Source organism: Musca autumnalis, unplaced genomic scaffold (assembly GCF_047663935.1).
Source record: "Musca autumnalis isolate F117 unplaced genomic scaffold, ASM4766393v1 scaffold_5, whole genome shotgun sequence".
NCBI lineage: Eukaryota > Metazoa > Arthropoda > Insecta > Diptera > Muscidae > Musca > Musca autumnalis.
In genome coordinates, this window is record NW_027412088.1 from 209,863,078 (window position 1) to 209,888,863 (window position 25,786).

Below are 25,786 nucleotides of genomic sequence, written 5' to 3' on the forward strand. Positions count from 1 at the left end.
AATAACGATCCTATTCAAGAAATGACATTTCGAAAAATAGTGTAACATTGCACATGTTCTTGTAATGAATGCCAATGCCTAGCGTTTTCGCGGCTTTGGTTTCGTTACTTACTCCCATTCGTACATGATTGATTATGCCCAAAATGCTTGCCCTCATAAGATGAATATTTTATAAAACAGTTTTCCTTTTATAACGTTTTTTTCTTCTCCTGTAAACTTTTGGTTTTTTAGTTAGTTTTTAGTTGGCTGATATACATTGTAGAAATAATGAAAATGTGGTTATTATGATTTGTTGTTGTAGGATGGTTGGTTTCCTTAAATTAAAACATACATATTTACTTTTTAAAGTTTGAACTTTTCTACATATCATTTGTCCCTTGTTCTACAGCCTTATTTAAGCTTTTGATTGGTTTTTACCAAAATGTCCATTCCGAAGTGCACCACATACATTGAATTATTTTAATTATGTACACAAAGAACAGCAATTTATTTTATTTTCTATTTTTTATTTTATTTTTACATTATACCAATTAAATAAATAGTATTATGTAAATGTGTTCATTCGATATGATCACTGTATTCATATTCATATAATCTTTGTTGACTTTGTTCCTCATTTACAATAAAAACAAACAAAAGAAAAAAACATATCTTTGTGGATAGTAAGTAATTCATTCTAAAGGATACATTATTTAATCAAAAAATGGAAATTCATTGGTGGAGAAGCATTAATATTTAACTGAGTTCAAATCCAACTCCAGATTGTATAGCATACAATAATTTTTCGCGCATTTGTTCGACAGTTTTAAAAGGAGGTAATTTCAAAAGGTTAGTGCATGTACTTGCTGTTGGCAAACGCTCCATATCACCGGCATTCTGAATAAAGAAGGGCGGATCCAAATCCTGAAATAAAAATATCACATTATATTATTTTAATTATGTTGTTTTTCAACTAATTTGGATATATGTACCTTAAAACCGAGCAATGGTGGTCTTGAGCAACTTGTTACAAATTTCAAAAGATGCCTTCTCTGCATATCATCGAAACTCTCCAAAGCCGCCCAAAAAGCTATTATTGATGGATGTTCAGGGCTATATTCACCGCCATATTTACAATGCCTCTTTAGATCTTCCAAATCGATGGGTATCTCGGCACCGGATATTAATATCTGCAATTCCTTGTTACTGAACATATACAGCCATTCGACACACACAACGTTCGATAATCCTTTACGGAATGCTATGCAATGTTGACGTATTTGTTTATTCAGCTTGTAGTCTGCCATTAAATGGAGATATTCCAAACGATTGGAGTTTGTTACGGGTATAGTTTGTCCCTGAGGTTTCAGCTCAATAACTTGTGTTTGGCCAAACGAACTACTTGCTACAGTAAAATCTAGATTAAGTTCGCTAACATCACCTTCGTAATCTTTCAAATACAAAAGATTCTTATAAAGTTCAGGATCCAATGAGGCCAACTGATGTATGTCGACATCTGCATATTTTCCAGCTAGTTTTGTTAGGAAAAACTCCGCCAAAGGAAGTTCGACCAAAAGGTTTTCGTAAATTGCCTTGCCCAATATTCGTCCAATGAAATAGTAGTGTTTCTCAAAATCCGGAACCAAGTCACTCACAGTGGGATTGGGATAAAGTTTATTATCCGTTGTGACCCTGAAGTTAGACAGAAGATTAACTCATCCTAGCAATAAAACCTTCTATTGACTTACATGAAGAAGCCTCTATTTGGATCAAAAGCTGTTTTTATTAGCTCCGAAAGGAATTCGCGGAAAACACCACCTCCATCAATACCAGCCTCATCCAAGCCCAAAGAAGAAACAAACTGTACTCTAAATTTTAATCGCAGGTCAGGTTCTAGATTAAAATCAAAGTAATTTTTGAATTTGACTTCTACAATCTTGCTTTTCTCACATACCATTTTCTGGTCGCAGTTTGTCATAGGCATCTTCATACAAATGACTTCTTCTTACTGTCAACATTATTGAAGGTCCCTGCAAAAACGCTTGTAAGTTTCCTTGTACTCTCATTTTATCGGCTGCCACCAATCCCTGTAAGATTCCGACTCGTTTACTAAATGCCACAACAAATGGTATTTCTCGCAAAATTGTTATCGATCGAATTTGTTTGGTGGACATTGGAGGACCGTTTTCGAAATCTTCTCTGGTGAAATCCCGGATTGGCTGGAAAGGACGTATACCTCTGGTTCTACTGCCTCTGGTTAATGGTAAATCCGTTGGTCTGTCCAGGGGCAAATCTAAACGGGTCACAGTCCAATGAGAATCGGGACAGAAGCCCAACCTAAGATCTCTAGTATGAATCTGGTTCAACACGAAAACAACAACCTTCAATAGATTCGCCCAAATTTGTTTTTGTTTCATTTTAGTATCGTCCGAGTCTGAGCGCCCCAAGACGAAGCGGTAGTGTTGATTTAAGTTTGAACGGGTTTCCGGAAATGCCAGCTCCACCAAACCCAAAGATATCTCTTTAAGTGTCTTTGAAAGTTGTACAATTTCAGACAGTGAAAAAGGCATAAGACGAATATGCGACGTTGCTTGTGGAGTCTTGTCTATCAATAGTTTTTCATCACAGAATTCATTATCGTGCAGTGTGGGCAACAATCGTCCAAACAAAGTACAAAATGTGGCCAGTAACGGTACAAAAGTCTCACTGCCAGAATGCTTTGCTACAAAAAAAAAAAAAGAATGGTAAGAAAAAATCAAAATAACTACTGTATTTTATACTTACGCACGACTCCTTTGGATATAAGAGTTAAAGGAGCATTAAAACCCTGTTGCTTGGATTGCGATACCAAGGTAAACCACACTGCCCGTATAAAGTTTGGCGTGAAAGATAAAGTATACAACAATCTAGAGAAGACACATGTCGTAACCAACATTGTAGTTCGAGTAAATATCACTTACTTGTAATCAAACATGGCCATTTTGTTGTAAATCATCAAGTTGTGGCAAATTTCACACAATCCATACAACACATCACCATCTCCTAGATATTCTTCTATATTTTCCACAATAATCTGAACTCGTCGACCCTCGTTAATCATTACAATGCATTCCAAAAGACTTTCCTTTTCTTTCTCAGTTATGGCAGTCGTTTGCGACACGGATTCTCCTCCAGCGGATCTCTTGTCTTGATAATTATCCTCGCCTTCACTCTCGTCGTCTGAAGAGCTTTCTTCGCTTTCATTTCCATGATGACTATGGTGATGTCCCGAATGTTTCAATGATGATTTCGGTAATTGTAGTATCTTTGAAGATACTTCTGAAATTATTTTTATATAACTGCTCAACAATTTATTCGTGTGGAGGGTATCTGAAAATTGGCAGATATTAAGTAACAACTTAAGCAATTGGGTTTAAGCAGCCTTACCCAGCTGTTTGCGGTCCAGCATTAGTAGTGAGTGCAACAAAAAACTGCTAAAAATAATTTTTGGATCTACAGTGTCATCATTTTTAGATTTCACATTGCTCTCATTGGTCGTTGAACTTGAAGCACCAGTGAATGTTGGTATACTCTTAGCATCAACTTCCATTTTTTCTGGCATTTCCGACCGGGTATATTTCTGAAGAGTCCTTAGAATGAACTCAAATGGAAATTCCGCATTATCAGCAAAGCATGGTATGAGAAAGTTCCGTACACAATCTGTGAAAGGCAGTGATAATATGTGTTTGCTGAATGACAAGCAAACCTTGTAAGAAAATTCAGCTTCTGAATTTTTGGCCAAAAGTAAAGGTCGCAACATCAGTTGAAAAATAGCCTCAGAAAACTGATTAGGAGGATGCAAAACCTCGCCGTCTAGTGGCGGGCATTTAAGTTCCAATATCGCACGTAATCGTTTGTAGTAATCCCTTTCAATGAGGTAATTGAAAATAAATTGTAAATAATTTCTGATTAACTGTTCATTTTCAACGTAACGTTCTATTGACGTGTCGGCGGTGAATGTTTCTAACATTCTTAGGGGTATGGCTTGGGAAGACTGTGAATCCATTGTCAACTGCACTATGCACAAATCTAAAAGCTTCTTAAGGCGATGTAGCCACATTTTGTCTGTGGTTGAGTTTTGCAAAATACGGGCGGGACTTTTTAATATATGTTGGCATATTTCAATCTGAAATGAATTTAGATTAGTCATTCTCCATTCTATCCATTCTATAAAGACTTAACGTTACACTTACCAATCGTTCACAATCCTTGGCTTCTTTAGTATTGTAAAAGAAAATTAACCGCCGTAATAAGAACTCTAAATTGTCATCTTGTTGGAGTTGGCGATGCGTCTTAAGGAATCCATCAAATTCTTCACGCTCGAATCTTTTTCGCCTCTGACGATGTATAAATGACCGTGAATATGACTGCAGAACGATAGCACCATTCGTCTCACGTCGTAATTGGTTACGTTTCAGACGTTCCTCTGCAGCTTTGCGAATTATAGTCTCTCGGTCGCTGCTGAGAGACACTCCGCCAAGACTCTGTTGGGGTTTCCGACGGTACTCGCCGTCAAAGCCAAACATAATTTTGCTTTTGTATCCTCTGTTTTTCTCAAGTTTTCCAATTGCAACTTGTGTACTTGTGTTTCTAATGTCAAGGTTCTTCCTTCTTTAACAGAAGTTATGTTTGTTTCCTTTAAAAATGATTTTTTTTCGAACTTGCACTTATTATCTTAATATGTTTCACTTCAGGCTAGCTTATCAGTAAGATTTTAACACAATTCAACGCATTTTGTTACAAAAACGACGATTTAAAAAGAATTTAATATAAAATATTTTCTTCTATTTTGCTGTCATGCTGACTGACAGATTATTTTTTGCTGTCAGAAGCATTTATACAGGTAGGTGCATGGCACAATTACCAAGGATAAAAGAGCAAGGGCAACATAGATCGATATTTTCTTTATTCTTTTATCAGAAATGACGCCAACCAAGATATAGCCCTGTTCCTTTACGTGCATGAATCTTCAAGTTTTACAACTTTTTACTCGAAAAACGTTCCTTTACTTCAGACACCATACAATTCATATGGAAGCAGATTACAACTTTTGCTACTTTTGCCGGTTTTACCATTTTCAAAAGTAAAGGAACAGACCATATATTTACCAGGGACTGGATTTAAATTTTAAATGAAAAATATTTTCTTTATAAAATTTTTCATTTGACATTTATTCCCTTTATAAAAGTTTTCATTTAAAATTTTCATAGAACAAGAATTGAGCCCCAGGTCACGTAAGTAGTACAGCAACAACCATGGTTTAATAAGTCCCGGTCCACACTAGCGTGAATTTCATTAAATAATTTCATGAAATTAGGTGTTCTTAAATCGAAATCCCCACTACAGCAATTTAATGATTTTACTCTACTATGGACGTCGATCTAGAGACGCGTAAGTCGATGGTTGATTGGCAACACTGTTTGTGCATAGACATATTTTGTAAACAGCTCCGTCGCTCGATAAAATAAATATAAATTTTGAACGATTTTGCGAAAAGTTTAAATCAGATTCTCTCTGCAGTGATACATCAACTAATTTAAATTGTGGGAAGAGTGAAATAAAGATGCCTGGCAGAAATCGTAAAAGTTTAAATGCAAACAAAAAACTGTGCCACCAATGTAAATTAGTCGTGGATGAAGAAAACGATGAAACTGTCGCATGCGATAAGTGCCGTAAAGTTATGCACGCACAATGTACGAAGCTAAACAAGAGAGAATTAGAGAGAATTATGGATGATGCGAGTGTTGAATATATTTGTTATATGTGCAAAGGAGACGAGAACAATTCAATTAAAGAAGAATTGAAAATAATAAGAGATAAACTCGATCAGCTGACTGATATTAAGCAATCTATTGACTTTTTATCAAGTCAGTATGACAATGTGTTGAAATTGATGGCTGAAAATAAAAAACAGCTGGATCTAGTTAAAGAGGAGAACAGTGTTTTGAAACAAGAAATATGTAGTTTGAAAACATCTGTTAAAATTTTGAATGATGAAAGAGTCAAGAAAGATTGCATTGTGATTGGAGTGCAAAATGAAGGTGGTAAAAGTGCAGTTGATACAGTGTTGGATTTATCGAAGACAATTGGTGCAGCGTTATGTGAGGAAGATATTGAGGAAGCTTTTTACCTTAACAGACGCGGAAAGCAAACAGACAAGAAAAATATTATTGTTAAATTTGCAAACAATAAATCCAAAAATGTTTTTATGAAAGCTAAGCCGGGTTTGAAGGAGAATGAGCATACAAAGAATATCTTTGTTAACGATTTTTTAAGCTCAGAAACTTTTAATCTGCTCAATTATGCAAAGGCTTTAAAGAAAGTTGGATATGCGTTTGTATTTCAAAAAAATGGAAAAATCCTTGTAAAAAAGAATGAAACATCGCGAGCCATAGTTATAGGATGTGAAGATGATGTTGACAATCTTTTGTTAGAAGCTGCCACTTGTAACTCAACTTCTAGGAAGAGTACCCAAAGGCCAATTAATGTTGCAGACACTATAAGCAGTGATGATGAACCATCGGGAAGTTTGCAGATAACTCGGAAATAAATACATATCTTTTGCGTTACATTTCTTCAATAAATTATTATTATGCTTTCTATGAATAAATATTTTAATAATTTAAGTTCATATTCAGAATTTGTTGGTAATCTCAATGGTAGTTTCATAAATATTGTTACGTATAACGTTAGAAGCATTTCCTCATTAGATAAATTCTACGAATTCAAATCATTGCTTGCAGGTTTTCCTAAATTACCGGACGTTTTGGCGGTTAATGAAACTTGGTTTAGCCAGGATTGTCTGCAATTGTATTCCATACCACATTACAAGGTTGTTCACTGTTGTAGGCATGATGGTTATGGTGGTGTGTCTGTCTATATTCGTAACTGTTTTGAGTTTACTGTAAAATTTATGACCACTATTGATTTTGTAAATATTGTTTATATACAAGTACATAACCTCAAGGTGAATGGAAGGATGTTAGAGATATCATCATTTTATAGGTCTCCAAGATGTACTGTTTCTTCGTTTTTAAATATTATGGATGAGATGCTCTCACAAATGAGTGAGGGGCCAAAAATAGTTCTAGGTGATTCAAACATAGATTTAATATCAGGAGTAAATTCAAATGAAATGATAAGTCTATTTCAGTCATATGACTTGCTTAGCTGTCATAACCTTATCACAAGACCTAAAAGTCGAACATGTATCGATAATGTTTTTACGAATATAAATCAGGAGTTCTTTGTTGAATCAGTTGAACACGGATTAAGTGATCACAATATGATATTTTGCAGATTAAACTTAGACATTGACACCAGAAATTCATATGAAGAAAGTAGTTCATTTTTAAATTATAGTAGCATTAGGCGAATTCTCGCTGAGAATATTTCCAGATTGACCGGAGCTTCGAATCCAACGCTGATGACGTCGAACTTAATCAATACTTTACATATGGCTATTGATTCTAGCAAAACAGTCGCTAAACGTGTAAGGCAACATAGATTCGATCTGGCCCCTTGGATAAATAGCAATCTGTCAGGTTTAATGGTTGAGAAGGAAAAGTTGTTACGTATGAGGAGACGGTCAAGAAACGATGTATTAGTCAAAGAAAGGTTGAAGAGAGTAAGCAGAGTTATTAAAAAAGCTCTGAAAATATCTATGGCAAATTACTTTGAAAGCAATCTACAAGAGATTGGTGCAGACTCGAAGAGTTGCTGGCGATTTTTAAATAATATTCTGGGTAGATCTGAGAAGCCTAATGTAACTGTATTAAATGGTGATGGATTGCAAATAGAAGATGATCAGCAGAAATCTAGTATTATTAACAACTATTTTACAGATTCCGTTGATACATTGAGAAATGGTATAACCAGACATTTAAGTGATAATTATAATCAGTTGAGGACTTTGAGAAGGCACACATCTAGTTTCGAATTTAGTTCTGTTTCTTGCAATGAAGTTCATGAGGTTATTGGAACCATGAATAAGTCCAAATGTCCAGGTGAGGATAATATTCCCTCCAAGCTGTTAGTCAAAACATCTGATATTTTAGTTCCATACATCACGGATATTTTTAATGCTATTATAACTTCATCTTCGTACCCTGATGTATTGAAACTGCACAAGGTTATACCCATACCTAAGATTACACGACCCACATTACCAGAACACTATAGACCTATAGCTATATTATCGTGTATTGACAAAATCTTTGAACGAATAATTCACACCCAGCTATCGAAATTCTTTGAAGATAAAAAATTATTAGACAATAATCAGTACGCATATAGACCAGGTGGTGGGACGGGTGAGGCCGTTTTGAGTGTGGTAAATAAAGTATGCCAAGGCCTAGACAGTGGTTACTCAGGGGTAGCGGGAATATTTTATGATTTTAGCAAGGCTTTTGACCTGGTGGATCACAACATTTTGTTAATGAAGTTGGAGCGTTATGGCATAAGAGGTAAAAGTCTTGATTTGATCAAAAGTTTTCTGATCAATAGACGACAGTTCGTGCAAATCGGTGAGGTTAGAAGTTCTATATCCATGGTGAATTGTGGGGTTCCCCAGGGGAGTATTCTGGGGCCACTTTTGTTTATGATCTACCTCAATGATATTAATAATCTTGACTTGGAAGGTTCAATTGTAATGTTTGCGGATGATGTGTCAGTTTTCTATCCCTATCGGTCAGAGAATGTTCTTAAAGCCCAAATGGAGAGAGATGCAGTGTTAATATTTGAATTTGCGAGGCTAAATGGATTAGTCTTGAACTCGAATAAAACAAAATTGCTGCGATTTCGGCCTATTTCTACTTCTATAAACGACAATTTTGAAATTTTTGTGAACGGAGATTTTATAAAAGAAGAAACAAGTCTTACTTATTTAGGTATTAAACTTAGGAGTAATCTTAAATGGGATGACCATATTAGATTCTTGAAATCCAAAGTGTCCTCTGCCGTGGGAATATTATATAAATTTAGGAGAAAACTTAATATCAATACTAAAATGATGATTTATCAGGCATTGATCCATAGTCACCTTGAGTATTTGGCTATTGTTTATGCTCATAAAATGAATTCAGAACTAAAGTCTTTACAGACTGCTCAAAACAGGGCTTTGAAATGTGTGTATAATCTTGATAGAAGGCATAGTACATTATCGTTATACAGAGATTATGCGAAAACTGTTTTACCAATACGTGGAATATACAAGAAACAGTTACTAATATATGTATATAAAACAGTTCATAACATTGGGAATAGATCTATATCTATTGCTCTAAATTCAAATAATTTTAACACTAGAAACTCTTCTAACTTGAGAACTGCTAGATGTCGCTTAGAGTCCACACGACAAAGAATTGACTACTCTGGTTGTATAGAATACAATTGCTTACCACCCGCCATAAAAAATAGCACCACATTGTCTATGTTTAAGAGTAGAGTCAGAGAATTTTTACTTTCAAATGTTGAACTGCTTCTATCCTAATTTTGATTATTGAACACTTTGTATTCGTTATAATTTTTGTATATTTAACTTAAATTTGGAAATTAAATTTGAATATAGATTAGTAATATATTATACTATTTATATAAATTTTGTCTTGTTGCCAATTTGCTCCAATAAAGCCTTATGAGGCGCGGGGCAAAAATTATTTTTGTATGAATATTAATGTAAATAAATACTGAATACTTAAAAAAAAAAAAAAAAAAAAAAAAAAAATATCAAAATTTGTAAACAATGTGAAAAAATATTAAATTACATTGTTACAATGCTATTTTTCATTATGTTCCCGTACTTGTTTAATGGTAATGTTAGAAAATAGACCGAATTGTCAAAAATTGCTTCCCCATACAAATTTCTTAAAAAATACGGGAACGGAAAAATGACGGAAATTGCAAAAACTCTAGCAGAAATGTCAAAATCAACGTATCAGCTATAATAGGTGTGTTCGTTTACTCAACAATTTGTACAAATTTGTACAAGTTCAGTAACTTCTTGCAATCGACTAAGGTCTTTTGCATTGTACTGTAGAGTAAACGAACAACATCCAGTAACAATTTGTACAAATTTTGAGTAAACGAACACACATAATTGGCCTGTTCCTTTACTTTTGAAAATGGTAAAACCGGCAAAAGTAGCAAAAGTTGTAATCTGCTACCATATGAATTGTATGGTGTCTGAAGTAAAGGAACGCTTTTCGAGTAAAAAGTTGTAAAACTTGAAGATTCTTGCACGTAAAGGAACAGGGTTAATATTAGATACCAATGAACATATTGTTACGAATGTAACTGATAGGTTTATGTTAGTTTAGTTTTATTTCCGTTAATTTAAAAATTTGAATTATAACGTAAAGTTTGTATTACGCAGTTACTTTATTTAAGCAACAACAACTACCATGTAGAACTCTCTTCATCATTCTAGTCGTTACATTACCTTTTGTTAATGTTCTTTTGTTTGTTTTGTTTTGCAACAATAATGTAATTATCGTTTAGTTCCTACTTCTTGTATTTCGTGTAGTTGTTTGTTGTTGTAGTTACGTCATTACTGTGCTTGTATGTATGTGAGTATGGATGTTCGCTTAGTGCGAATGTGCGTCTGTGTGTTCGCTGCACAGATTTGAGTTGTTGCCATATTTCTAGATATTTCTAGACCAAGGAGATTTTGGGTATAAATAGAGTTACGAATGGCAACATTGAGTGTAGTTGTGTTTTAAGCGTTGAACTGAACAGATCGGCAAAAGAAGTGCTGCGTGCTAACTAGAGACAAGCTGTGTGCTAGTAATTAAAGTCGGTTCCGAATAAGTGTAATAAAGTAAATAAAGCATTGTAGAAACGTAATCTAAAACGAACCCTGTTTTATTTGGTACAAATCGTGCTGGGGAATAAAACAACATCTACACGGAGATTAGTTAAATCTAATTCCGTAACAATTGGTGTCAGCAGTGAGATTACGATCATCCTACAATGAAGTTTAAGGATCTACGAGTGGAAGACTTGAAGAAGGAGCTAAGTAAGTTGGAGTTGTGTTCTACTGGCAACAAGGCCGAACTACAAAAACGCTTGTTGGAAGAGTTCGAGCGCCGTGGAATGAACATCGATGAATATGAGTTCGACGGTAAGGAGGAAGTCGAGTTATCGGCAAAGGGCGAATACAGCGTTGAGGAAGTTTCATCGGTAGCTGCCAGTGGAGACGATTTGAAATCAATGCTGGCTATGATGATGCTGGAAATGAATAAGAAAAATGAAGAAACTTCCAGACTTATGGCGGAAATGAAATCTGACAACTGTAAGATGTTGGAAGAGATGTCCAGAAAGAGTGAAGAAAATTCCAGAAAATTAGAGGAAAAATTAGAAGAGAACTCTAGAAAAATCTCTAAGGGCATGGAGGAGAAATTAGAGGCAAATTCTAGAACTATTAACGAGAAACTCGAGAACATCACGATGGTGATTGAAAAGAGAGTAGAGAACGTGGAGGTACAAATTAAAGAGTTAGATAAAAAGATTCTGTCTGTTGACGAGAAATTTCTGGCTCAAGATGAGAAGATTCTGGGCATAGAAAAGAAAATGTCGGAACTGGAAATCAAAGGTGGCCCAGTGAGAGCTATTCATAACACGATAAAAATCAAGCCTCCAGTGTTCGACGGCTCAACCTCTTTAAATGTGTTCAAATTACAGTTCGAGACATTGGCTGCTAGAGATTCTTGGAACGACAACGACAAGGCGGTATCACTCCTTATGGCATTGAAGGGTGATGCTGCTGACGTATTACAGAGTATTCCCGCCGCTTCTAGGAACAACTATGGAGATATAATGGCTGCTCTTGAACGTAAGTACGGTAGTGAACACAAGCAAGAGATCTACCGAATGGAACTGAGGGGAAGAGTCCAGAAGCCAAATGAGACCTTACAAGACTTTGCGGCTGATATAGAGCGGTTGGCGCAGTTGGCATATCCAGGAGAGACACATCCATTGGTGGACCGCATAAAGATTGAGACATTTGCAAGTGGTATTCGTGATCCAGAGATAAAATTTGCGACGTATGCGGCACCGCTAGGAACATTTGCAGAAACCGTGTCATTTGCCCTGGCCCAAGAAACCGCGAGGATGCTGGTGAAACCTAAAGCTTACAACGTGAGGAGGCTGCAAGTTGAGGACAACAATTCCCAGACCGTTGTCGATCCGCTAAAGGATGCACTAATGCGTGTGAAACGAGGGGCTGGTAAAACGAGAAAGACTTGCTACAACTGTCGTAAAGCTGGACACATTGCACGAGAATGCATATTGCAACGACCAAGGCTCAGATCCACCTCACCGCCTTCAAAAAGCAACGACCAACCGGTGGCCAAGACTCTGCAAAGAGAGACATCAGGTGAATCAAATAAAGTGAATTCCGTCAATCACGAGGCGCCGCTGGCAGAGGATGAAAACGATGGTCCCACAATTTCTATAGCCATAGTCCAGCAGAAGAATCACAACTTGACGGTTAAAGGCTTCGTCAATGGTGTATTGCGTACCTTGACATTGGACACCGGTGCAACAAAGTCCATTATTAGACCGGATTTGGTAAAAGGGAAGGTATTGCCGTTAAATGGAGTTAAATTGCGGACGGCCACAGGCGAGACTACAACGGTGCATGGAAAGACCTACCAAAGGCTGAGCATGGGTAGAAAATCTGTAAATTTCGATTTTGTAGTGGCCGATATTATGGACGAAGTTATACTTGGTGTAGACTTCATGATTGCCTTCGATATAAACCTGGACATAAAGCACCGTGTGATGACTTGGTCCAATGTGGAAATACCGATTAATGTGGGCTACAAAGAGAAGAAAAGCATGTGTCGCCCTAGCGCAGAATCTGACGAAATCGCTGTAGATGTCCGTACGCTGAAGGTGGAAGCCGCCGAAAAATGGCCAGTACGAAAGCGGAAAAATCTCGCAACGAGAAGGAAAAAGCGAAGATGTACGTCGAGGAAACGTCCATCGAAAAGCGGCCGTACAACAAGGAAGGACAAGTCCGATGAAGACCAGGTGACACTTAGGAAGGTGACCACAAAGAAAGAAGGTATAACGTCAAGATTCCTGGAGAGAAAGCAACGTCGTCCAGAAGAGCAAACATCCAAAGCTGACGGCGTAGAGGGTACGTCTAAATTGGTTGCCACCACTACGGAATTGGTTGCCACCACTACGGATCGAGAACTGCGTCTAGTCAAGAGGAACAGGCTTAAGCGGGAGGCAGTGTTACCAATGCCCATACCACAGAGAGGGAACTGTGCCTATTCGGGACGAACAGGCTTAAGCGGGAGGCAATGTTACGAATGTAACTGATAGGTTTATGTTAGTTTAGTTTTATTTCCGTTAATTTAAAAATTTGAATTATAACGTAAAGTTTGTATTACGCAGTTACTTTATTTAAGCAACAACAACTACCATGTAGAACTCTCTTCATCATTCTAGTCGTTACATTACCTTTTGTTAATGTTCTTTTGTTTGTTTTGTTTTGCAACAATAATGTAATTATCGTTTAGTTCCTACTTCTTGTATTTCGTGTAGTTGTTTGTTGTTGTAGTTACGTCATTACTGTGCTTGTATGTATGTGAGTATGGATGTTCGCTTAGTGCGAATGTGCGTCTGTGTGTTCGCTGCACAGATTCGAGTTGTTGCCATATTTCTAGGTATTTCTAGACCAAGGAGATTTTGGGTATAAATAGAGTTACGAATGGCAACATTGAGTGTAGTTGTGTTTTAAGCGTTGAACTGAACAGATCGGCAAAAGAAGTGCTGCGTGCTAACTAGAGACAAGCTGTGTGCTAGTAATTAAAGTCGGTTCCGAATAAGTGTAATAAAGTAAATAAAGCATTGTAGAAACGTAATCTAAAACGAACCCTGTTTTATTTGGTACAAATCGTGCTGGGGAATAAAACAACGTCTACACGGAGATTAGTTAAATCTAATTCCGTAACAATATGAACATGCTTGCTGCTAGTGTCTACTAGGCCAAAATTTTATGGCAGAAAACAGGAAAAACTACTGCAAGTACTAATATTTTGCAGGTTCTGAGCAAAACTTTTATCTATCAAAATTTTTTTACTATGATGTCTCAACGATAAAATAATTTTTTATTTTTTCATTTGTTAGTACTATACACACTTAATACGATGTATAGATAATTTGATCAATTTACAATAAATTGTTTTGAAAATTCATGTTCGATCAGCTGCGCATATGCATCTACCTTTATCATTGTGATATGTTTGAAATCAACAAAAAAATAAATGTAAACACCGGGGTGTATTTCAGGATTTCGTGAAATCCAGTGGATTTTGGAGCGCAAGTGTAAACTTGGCATTAGGAACAGTCGAAAGAAAAAAATTTAAATTGACAGGAAGCTTTAGCTAACCTTTAATATTAAACCATGGTTTTTAGAACATTTTTATGGAAAAAATTTGTCAGCTTTCCATTGAAACAAACATTTTATCATATCCACAACTCGATTATGTGGAGAAACCTTGGCCCTTTATTCATTTTTCGTGTTTTTTATAAAATGCTCAACATTGGTATTGTAAACAAACCCACTTGTTGCTTTTGTGTTTACTAATTTAGATGTTTTAGGAATTCAGGAAAAACAAGGGTTCTAGAGATTTTTTCCATTTAAATCTACCTCTTTACTTATACTCTATTTTGGCCGAAAATTCTTCAATACGTTTGGCAAAATCTTTGTTTAACAAAATATTTGATGGATTCAAACCGATCAGCCATGGTAGAACAAATATAAGGTAAAGTTAATACTACAACAAATACAACTCGAACAACAACCACAAAGGAATTTGTTTTTGTTTGTAACGTTACTGCTAGTTGTATTTGTAAACAAAACAAGGAAATGTATATAAATTATTGGAATTTAAAAAACTAATAATTTTTCACATTTGGTTGAATATTTTGGAAAACATGAATGAAAATTCGTTACATTTTCAATTTTTATGGTTCCACATCATTCCACTAAATGCATAAATTCTCGCAGAAAGTAGAATTCTTGCAGAAAAGTTTGGGGTCGCTGGAAATTCATAGAAAAAGGAGAAGCTGTTTCAATGTTTTGTTTTAGAAATCAAAGAAGCACATGTTTATTAGGGCTTTATTTTTTTAAATTTTAACAAAATACCTCACATATTAACAAACGTTGTATCGCCTCTACAAGCGGGGATTTACTGCGCGACTTATCGTTCGAACTTGGGGGAGGTTACATATCATTGAAATAAAGAAGCCTTTATGGGAAATGGTTTTTTCCGAATGATATATTTTTTTCTCAAAAAATATATGTCCCTAATGTACATCGAAATAGAAATAAATGTATAAAATGTCATATGAAATTTGACACTAACACTACAACCCAGTTCAGTCAGCTGGGTATTGCTGCTACCTTTTCTTGTTCTACCATGCCGATCAGCTGGCCGTTTTACGCAACCTTTGGTCTGTTCCTTTACTTTTGAAAATCGTAAAACCGGCAAAAGTTGTGAACTGCTCTCGTATGAATTGTATGGTGTCAGAAGTAAAGGAACGCTTTACGAGTAAAAAGTGATAAAACTTGAAGATTCTTGCAAGTAAAGGAACAGAGCTCTTAAGGCCTGCGTACATAAGCCGCTCTGCCTGATTGCCTTGCTCTCCTGCTTCATTTTGGACATAATAAAAATAAAAGAATAAAGAAGGCCGAGGAAATTTCGAACTGGGTTGCCCTTTTCTTTTTTATTCTTTTATCAGAAGTAAGCAAGGTAGCTTATGTACTGTGGGGTGCGCCTCTTAAGGGTTAACTTATCCTAAATAAGAAGAAGAATACATGATTGATAACATTGATCATCTAACAAAACAGCTGTTTGTATAACAGTCAATAATACTGACTTAAGGGGGGAAGTAAAAGAAAACAAAGAGAGAAAGGAAAATATGAGTTGACATGATTAGATCTTCCTTACAAAAAAAGACAGGAAGATCTGCCCTTTTTGAATTTACCTCTGAGGAAGATTGGACGTGTGGCTTCAACCAACCAGCAAGAGAAATAATCAGACAGTTTTCTTTTTTGGTGACGAAAAACTTTATTTAAATCTGGATACAAGAACAAACAAAAACAAAACAACACAAAACACAAAGTTATTTAAGCAAAATTTTAAGCCTAAAAATGAATTCAAGAAAAATTAAAATTAAAGGCTAAAAGAAGAGAAACTTAAAATGAATTGAAACAAGATTAAAAACACTTGAATGCTAAAAGAAAAGAAAAACATATAAAGACTTAAACCTAAACTAAACCAGTTATAAAACTAAACGCATCTAAAAACTAAACCATTCTGAAATAAACTAAATACATCCTGAAGTTATACTGCGGGAAGCCACACCATCGCCCGTCCAATCCAACGAGGGAGGAGCAGTATTAGGCATGTCCAGCCCGGCGTGTCAATGGTATCATTCCCAATAGACCTCACAGTGAAACTTCGGACAGATCGACGGACGACAGCGATATGATTAAATTCCGTTGTTTGCATAAAAAAAAAGATAAGAAATAAGTAAAGGGGGTAAACAAAGGTATTAGTGCTTAATTTTACTCACCTCGTATTGGTGTGCAGGTACTCTGAACTGAGCTCAATCCAGGGTTAGGTTTCTGCTAATTTTTAATTTTGTCGCCGTAATGAAAGGCGCCTCTCGTCCTTTTGTTTGTCCTTTCCTGAATAGATAAAAAAGATCAATAATATATACTTCGGAATATAATTATAAAACGAAAACTTTAAACTTAGACGTACTTACCTACTCATTGGGAGGAACCTACAGATGCGGCCTTCAATATTCCGGCACATAATATAGTAACCTGAAATAAAAAGGAAGACCAAAATTTGAGTTATCGTGATCATCTTTAATCATCAATTTTTTTCTGTTTTTCTCATTAACTGCATCCAATAAGTAGACTTATATTTCAATAACGAGAATTAATATGTATGATTTCCCTTGAATTTTTGCTATTTTACTCGTATGTTCAGTTTTTTTTTTTTTTTGAATGATTTCATGTATATCAAAATGGAAATTAATAAACATGTATCTTTTTGAATTGAAAATGGTGCCAATGTCTTCGGCTTAAAGCCCTATTAAAAAGGTGGTGGGAATGAGGTAAACAAGGTGAGTAAAGGGTCAAACCTGGGACACGGAAACAAGAAGTGTCATGGCGAGAGGTGATCTCGGTGGGTGGGCTAAATCTCCTGGTTGGTCAGCCGCCAGGAGAGCTGTTTCAGGAGGTTACACTAGTCCAAGGTGAGTTCAGCTGTTAAGTTCTAGTTGATGGTAAGCATTTTTTTTGACATATTTCAGGTTTCCATTTACCTTTCCCTTTCTTAGTAAAAGACCGGTATGATTTTTTTTCTCTTTTGTCAACCGAAACGTCTGCGAGTGGCAAGAACCACCCCTCATCCGGCGAGCCATAGCCGCGCAAAACGCCAGCATACCGGCAACGCCATTCAAAAAGACAAATCTAGCGATTTTTCGTTCACTTTAGAACATCGGTTGCTACAAAATGGCGCCCAACGTGGGGCCTGAAATATGTCTAGTAGTTTTAATAGTTTTAGGAATAGATAACTTTTTCTCGATCATCTTCAGTAAGTCCCGTCTAGGTTATTTAAGAGTCCCTGACGCGTTGCTATAGTGGAGGTCCGGGAAAGTGTCATCTGTTCTAGTTTTAGTCAATATGATTGGGTTATCTTCACTAGTGTCTTAGTTGTTAGGGTTAGCTCGTATAACATCTAATCGTACTAGTCGTTAGGAAACCTTTCATCTTGCATTTTAGTTTACTCTTTTTAGTCTAGTGTTTAATAGCCAATACCAACATTTACCGATTCTCCAAGTTTAGCCATCCTCATTCGTGGAGACCCATATAATCGAGCCATAGCGAGCTTGTAATTGTGCTGCTGCTCGGATGGGAATGGTGAAGATTGGGAGTTTTTGCAAGTGTTGGCAAATTCCCCTTAGGGAGGAATTTCAGCCTTTAAGTTGTAGTGTAAATAGTCAAAATGAGTGGCTGGTTTTAAGTGTAAACGCTGACTTACCTAAGATTTCCATCGGTCCTGCGACAATCGTGGCTTCCGAACATGGGTCGTAGTTGTCATGGAATATCTATAGGGAGGTCAGTACCAGCTCTTCATTCCATTGTACAATCATTCATTTTAAGTTTTAGCTCGAACTCACCATATACCTTTAAGAAATAGATATAAGATTGGTTATGAAGTTTTTCTATTGAAACAGCATGTTTGACCTTTGCTTACCTTAGTTTATCCTGTAATTCCACCACCTGACTGATACATATAATACATCTATTTCATTCCGAGTTTTATATTGGGAAGCAGGTTCCAGTTTATGCATTGTTTGAGTGCCTGTGAAGGTGAAGAAGTGTTGTGAAAATTGAATAATAGTGGTAATTTTGAAGTTATATCACATTATTTTATTTTATAGTTTTTTTAAATTTTTTTTTATTTTATTTTGATTTTTACTAAATTGTGCAACTTGAAAAGTGTAGCGGAGTTTGATTGGTGCTGAATTATTTTGAGTTTGAAGCTACATTTGAATTGGATTTTGAGAAAGTTGTGCAAGTTGAACGCTATTCTTTCACGGAATTGGTGTATCGTATGTTTTGGATGGATATATTGATGATTGTTGAATTAACATTGGATAAGTAATACTATTAATTGCCATTGAAGGCTTTAGTTTTATTCTTTTAGATTTAGGGGCCCTGATTTTTAGTGCGTCGGTGTACTCGATTGTTTGTAAAGAGTAAATAGTAGGTTAGATAGCAAAATGCCTAGCACCAGATCAACGGAGAGGGATTCGACAGGCAGACCTATCCTAGGGCAGAATAGGATAATTACCGTGACCACAGCAGGCAACAATTTGCCCCCTGCGCCCTTTAATGTTGCTACTACAGCCCACAGCAGCCATGTTGCGGCCCCAAGTGTGACTACCGCCGCCCCTAATAACCCCGTTGCCGCTCACAGCGCTCAGGTACCAGCGCAGAATGTGCCTCAGGACGTTCCGACTACCGTAACTGCATCAGTGTCTGGCTCATCGGCAGCTCCACCAGTCCCTGCTGGCCTCCAGGACGTTCTAAATACATCGAATGCATCGTTTTGGTCCCATGGCAGTATCTCATCCCCCAATTATAGCATCTTGACCGGGTTGCAAAACAGACAAACGGCACCGGCAGCGGTCAGTACTGGCGTGAGGGAGATAATTAACTCTGCTATAACGTTATCCCAGCTGCAGTTCCGCCAGCAGGAAGAGGAGAGATTGGCAGCTTTAATACCGAGAATCGCCGAAGCCACCAGACGCTCGATGTTAGCGGGCAATGATCCCATGGACAATTTGTTCCCGTCGGCTAGCTGGACGATGCAAAATGCCGCAGCCCAAGCACAAGCTCGCGCGTCTCTGGAGTCAGCTATTCTCACTTCACAAGCGTTGGCGTCGGGCTTAAGGTCTCAGCAGGCAGAATCGAACCTACCGACAGGCTTTCCACCACAGATACCACGGCCAGCTCCGGCTCACTATCCACAGATACCGGCGACAGATACGCCACCAGCACCCAATCCGGCACCAACTGGCTTACCACCGCAAATATCACGGTCTGCTGCTTTCCACTATCAGCCGAGACCACGACCTGCTACAGCACCATACTCACAGATACCAGCGCACGATAATCCGCCAGCACCCAATCCCGTACCAATGGGTCCTTTTACCCATCCGCCGCCAAACTTCGGAGCCAATGGCGTACCAAAACGGCTGCCATCGTATTTGAATGAGCCTCTGCCATCTTTTGGAGGATCAAATCCCACCACCCAGGCAACAGAAAGAGGGCGTTTTAATTTGGATAAATGGGGAGTACGGTTTGATGGAACCGATAAGACGATGAACGTACAAGAGTTCATATTTCGAGTAGGGGAGCTGAAGCGAGACTACAATTGCCCCGAAGAAGAGTTTGTCACGAAATTCCACCAGTTGCTAGACAAACCAGCTTTGGACTGGTATTGGAATAGTCGCAAGATTACTCAATTTAGAACCTGGAGTGAAATTGAGAATGCCCTGCTGGCGCAGTACAGGCGATACGAAAATGAATTCCAGATTCAAATGCAAATCTTAAATAGACGTCAACTACCCCAGGAAAGCTTTGACGAATTCTACGACTCGGTGCTGAAGCTACGCACACAACAAAAGGTTCCTTACAACGAACAGGAAATGGTAGAGATTATGAGGGGAAACCTTAAGCCATCTCTGGCCCAGATTACATTTGCAGCACAATTCCGAGATTTGGGCGAGTTCTATAGGCAAATCAAGCGGGCTGAGAACCTGATTGCAAGTCAAAGGCAGCATGCAAGATATGGTCCACCTCCAAGAGTACATGAGCTCGATTGGCAAGTAGAGGAAGAGTTTCCGCAGGAGTTGGAAGTCGATGCCGTTAGCACACATGCCAAATACAAGTGCTGGAATTGTGGAGTTATGGGGCACAGTTGGATGGACTGCAGGGAGCCACGTAAATTGTTCTGCTATAGATGTGGTCACGAGGCAGTCACCGTGTTAGATTGTCCTAGATGTCAGGGAAACAGGCCCCGGAACCCACCACAGTCTGGGCAGGTGAGGTCGACTCCAGTTTAAGCCCAGAAATCATAGGTAATAAAAACAGTAGTAGTAAGGCGATAGCTATTTTAAAGAATGTGGAGCGAGGAGGATTGGAGTCGGCGTCAAAATCCCTGTTGCGGGAGCTGAAACCACTCCATGTTAGGATCAGGGAGTATAAAGAGGCCAGGCAGAGGATTTTTGGAGAGGTTTCTAATAAGGTGAAGAAGGCTAGGGAGCGTTATAAAAGAAGGAAACGTATTCGCCAGGAAATAGCTTCGGCTACATTATATGAAGGGGAAGATACTCGCTTGTATACTAGAATAACAATCAACGGACAGGTGTTAGAAGGATTATTGGACAGTGGAGCCACAGTGTCGTGCTTAGGGAGAGGATGCCTCAGTTTTGTTGAACGAGCGGGTCTGGTCATTAGCCAGTTCCATTCGTTTATCAAAACGGCCGACGGCAGCCCACATAAAATCGTGGGGAAAGTGACAGCGGATATAAATTTCAATAAACAGAACCACCATATCACTTTCTATCTTGTGCCTTCTTTGAGTAGAGAGCTATTCCTAGGGGTAGATTTCATGAGGTGTTTCCGCATGTTTGCACATGTCGACGGTTTGTCCCTCCATCAAGTGAGCCTCTGTGACGCCGAAGTGATCGATGATGTAAAGACCCATGCTTTGTCCGATGAGCAACGAATGCGTTTGCAAGGTGTGAAGGACAAGTTCCCATGCTTTACCAAGTATGGCTTGGGAAAGACTAAAGCTGAGGTCCATTCAATCGACACTCGCGATGCAACTCCGGTGAAAGATAGGCATTATCCTGTTTCCCCGGCAGTGCAGAAACTCATGTATGCGGAACTGGATAGGATGCTTGACCTAGGTGTAATTGAGGAAAGCGAGAGTCCATGGAGTCATCCGGTTACTTTAGTTCGAAAGGGCGAAAAGAACCGTTTGTGCCTGGACGCTCGTAAACTCAACGCACTGACTGTCAAGGATGCCTATCCATTGCCGCATATAGAGGGTCTGCTAAGCCGGTTGGGGGATACCTATTTTATCTCTAGTGTCGATCTGAAAGATGCCTTCTGGCAAATTCCTTTAGATCCTCCTAGTAGAGAGAAAACGGCATTCACGGTGCCCGGACGACCACTTTACCATTTTACGGTCATGCCCTTTGGTCTGTGCAATGCAGCCCAAAGGTTATGCCGTCTAATGGACAAAGTGATCCCCGGCGCACTTCGTGATAGAGTTTTCGTCTACCTGGATGATCTATTGGTAGTTTCGCCAGACTTCGACACTCACCTGGGGTTGTTAGAGCAGGTGGCCGATTGTTTGGCAAGAGCAGGGCTCACAATAAATGTAACCAAGTCGAAGTTTTGCTTCAAGGAACTTAGATACTTGGGCTACATTGTTGGAGGTGGCAAACTGAAGCCTGATCCAGCAAAAGTGGAGACAATTATAAAGTTTACGTACCCTAAAAGTGCGAAGCAGGTGAGGAGTTTCATGGGCACAGCAGGGTGGTATCGGAGGTTTATAGCCGACTTTGCCACCATAGCTGCCCCCATCTTCGAGACCCTGAAAAAAGGAAAACAGTTCCACTTCTCGGAGGAGGCTAAGATGGCTTTTGATCAATTGAAGCAGGCCTTAGTTACGAGTCCCGTGCTCACCCATCCGGACTTCTCCCGACCCTTTTTTGTACAGTGCGATGCCTCAGATTTGGGAATCGGGGCTGTGCTGTTTCAAAGGGATGATGAGGGTGGCGAGCACCCAATAGCTTATTTTTCCCAAAAACTAACCTCCGCTCAGAAGAACTACTCTGTGACAGAGAGAGAGTGCTTGGCAGTGGTGATGGCCATTCGCAAGTTTAGGCCTTATATAGAACTTATGCCTTTCTCTGTCATCACTGACCATAGCAGCCTAAAATGGTTGATGTCGCATAGGGATCTGAGCGGAAGGTTAGCAAGGTGGAGCCTCCAGCTACAGGCGTATTCCTTTAATATTGAACATCGCAAGGGCACCCAGAACATTGTGCCAGATACTCTGTCAAGATACGACATGGAGGAAGTTTCACTGGATGTGTCGTCATTAATAGATTTGGAGTCGCCGGCATTCAAATCCGACGAATACCAAGACTTAATAGCCACGGTCCAGGACAACTCCTCTCAACTTCCTGACCTGAAGGTCGTCGATAACCTAGTTTACAAGAGAACCCAGTGCTATGATGGTATTCCCTTAAATGAAGATTTTTGTTGGAAATTATGGGTACCTCATGAACTAACACCGAAAATAATCGAGAACGCCCATTGCCCACCCCGAGTATCACACGGAGGTTTCCATAAAACTTTAAAGAGGGTAAAGGAGTATTTCTTCTGGCCTAACCAAAATGTTCAAGTTAGGAACTTTGTAAAGAATTGCGTCGTCTGCAAAGAAGTAAAACCTGCCAATACAAGCTTGAGGCCTCCTATGGGGGCCGAGATAGTGACAAATAGACCGTTCCAACGGATCTATATAGATTTCTTAGGGCCCTACCCTAGAACGAAAGGGGGGAATAGTTTTATCTTCATAGTGGTAGACCATTTCTCGAAATATGTCCTACTGAAGGCTATGGCCAAAGCGAATACCAGCAATGTGATAAAATTCCTAATCAGCGAGGTGTTCCACAAATTCGGTACCCCTGAAACCATTGTGTCAGATAATGGTAGACAGTTTACCAGCAAAGAATTTGACGCCCTAGTGAACAGCTTTGGAATCACTCACGTCAGGACTGCACTTCACTCTCCTCAAGCAAACGCTTCCGAGAGAGTGAATCAGTCAATTTTGGCAGCCATTCGTTCATATCTGGGAGAAGACCATAGGGATTGGGATAAAAACCTCTCTGAGATAGAGTGCTCCCTAAGGTCTTCTGTCCATAGTTCGATTGGGGTTACTCCTTACTTCGCACTTTTCGGAGTAAATATGTTTACTCATGGTAGCCTCTACAAACTAGCCAGGAAGCTTGAGCTTCTTAGCGACCCCGAAGTGACGATGATTCCACTGTCTGTGAAGCAAGACCTGGTCAGAGAAAAGATTAGGGATAGTCTACACCAGGCGTACTTGAGGAATGAGAAATCCTACAATATGAGGAGTCGTCCGATCAGATTCATTCCGGGACAAGAAGTTTACCGTAGGAGTTTTAGACAAAGTGACTTTAAAACCAATTATAATGCAAAACTTGACAAGAAGTTTTTTAAATGTCGCATCATTAAACCTGTTGGCAATTGCCTATATGAAGTGGAAGACCTAAAAGGCAATCCGATTGGCATTTTCCACGCTAAGGATTTGAAGCAATAGCCTCAACTCCGACTACAAAACTCTAAGCCCACATTTCTTTAAAGTATAGCGTTCGAAATAAAGATAATAGTTTCGAGTATGAATTAGAATCGAAACTTTCCAGAAACCTATCATATCTCAGAAGGTATAGATAATTTTATGTAATTTTAGCTAGCATCCTCATAGTTCGTTCCGAATGAATTAAACTTGAATATTGCAATAAGCGAATTATGAGGGTAGGAGGAAATGGCTGCTTTACAGCATTCTCCTTCATAGAATCAAATCGTAGAATTATAAGAAGCTATTTATAACAGAATAGATACTAATTAGTTAAGAAAGGAAACAAAATATAATTTCCACATCTTATCCGCCTATACGAAGGGTATCTGTAAACAAAATTCCTTTTAGATTGAAGTAGTGAAATACTCATGCAGTAACTTACGTTTCTTTTTCCAACAACAAGTCCTTTTGTATTCCAATTAGATTCTGGTAAATTCAGATCATAAACAATTGATAGTATTCATCCAACGGTGTCTGTATTCCACGGTCGCATACTTTGGCATCAACACCCATGCTTGGGATAGTAGTTCATTGAAAGCAAGTGGTAGATACGGATTCAGTAAGCAGATTCACTTCAAGTTTACTTTTGAATGAGCTGTAGTGGATAACGAAACAACATTAAACCATACTCACCTTTATCTTAGTTTTATTCCCAGGAATCAACCTGCAAGCTGTGGAACAAAATTGTTTACATACACAAACGGTTAAGTCATAAAAGTCTGACTATTCAATTTAGTGAGTGTGGGTTTATATATTCAATTGTATCAAAATCAATAATACAAGCTAGTTTGGTCTCTGAGCGTGTGGACAATTCAGATTGTGGTTTTGACGAAGTTTTATTCTGGTATGTAAACTCCGTAAACTCTTCTTCCATTGACATTTTCTTTCATTGAACGTTTTTGACGTTTGGCTTGGAGGCTTTGTGAGGCAGAAGCTATGTACTTTCGACATTGTTTTTTTTTCAATAATAATCGGTCATTATGTACAAAGTTTCGACAAGAGAAATTCACAAGAAAAACGAAATCGAAAAGATGACTTACCATTGTTAATAGTGATAGCGGGTTTCCAAATCCCTGGAACTCCTATTGTCTTTCATCGATCATGGAATCCATTGAGACTGTATCTTTTCCACCATAGGAGGCCAATCTCCCAGACACTAACAGCAGAAGTCAGAATTGTGAGTTAGATTACGAAAAGAAGCTTCCTCGGTTTTTAGACAAACACATTGATTGCGACGCCTGAGCAGTCAGCTTGTGACTGTCGTTGACCATGAGTGCACTTCCCCTATCGGCAGATGTATGAGTTATGTAGTATATATGTGTTACCAGTACCCATTTGAAACCATGACACAGGGCAGGGAATTGTTGTACACAAGATCGCGGAGCTGTCAGTTGTCGACTTATGTAGTGAGAGTCTAGAAGCAAGGAAGACACGATCAAACACACCTAGGTGTGTTCGAAATAACATCGTATCCAACATTCCGACAAAAGCTGCAGGTTTAGTTGACGGTACTCACACAGGATAGAAAGAGACAGAATTCACGAATCCATCTTCCTTCCATAGAATTCCAGATTTCATCCGGCATGCATTGAAACATCTCCATCTTGTTGTGTCTGAAACATTTCCTCCCAATCACACTATCAAAAACCACTTACCTCAGGTAGTCAATGTTTCGACGTATAATGCTGTAAACAAGAGGTTAGTTGATTGGTCGATGGGAATATAAAAAAATATTTTTTGAAAATTATTAAGTATATGGAAAAATA

At 38.4% G+C, this 25,786-nt stretch overlaps 1 protein-coding gene across 1 annotated transcript; it reads right to left on the minus strand.

Annotated features, from left to right (window-relative positions):
* Window positions 1-485: 485 nt before the first annotated feature.
* Window positions 486-5,197, minus strand: LOC141386469 (ubiquitin-protein ligase E3C). Its single transcript, XM_073954999.1, has 8 exons — window positions 4,212-5,197; window positions 3,406-4,144; window positions 2,940-3,348; window positions 2,764-2,885; window positions 1,934-2,701; window positions 1,728-1,872; window positions 972-1,671; window positions 486-903 (listed from the first exon to the last, which is right to left on the minus strand). The coding sequence occupies exons 1-8, from the start codon at window positions 4,542-4,544 to the stop codon at window positions 736-738; spliced, it is 3,384 nt and encodes a 1,127-aa protein (XP_073811100.1). The 5' UTR covers window positions 4,545-5,197; the 3' UTR covers window positions 486-735.
* Between the last annotated feature and the right edge of the window lie 20,589 nt (window positions 5,198-25,786).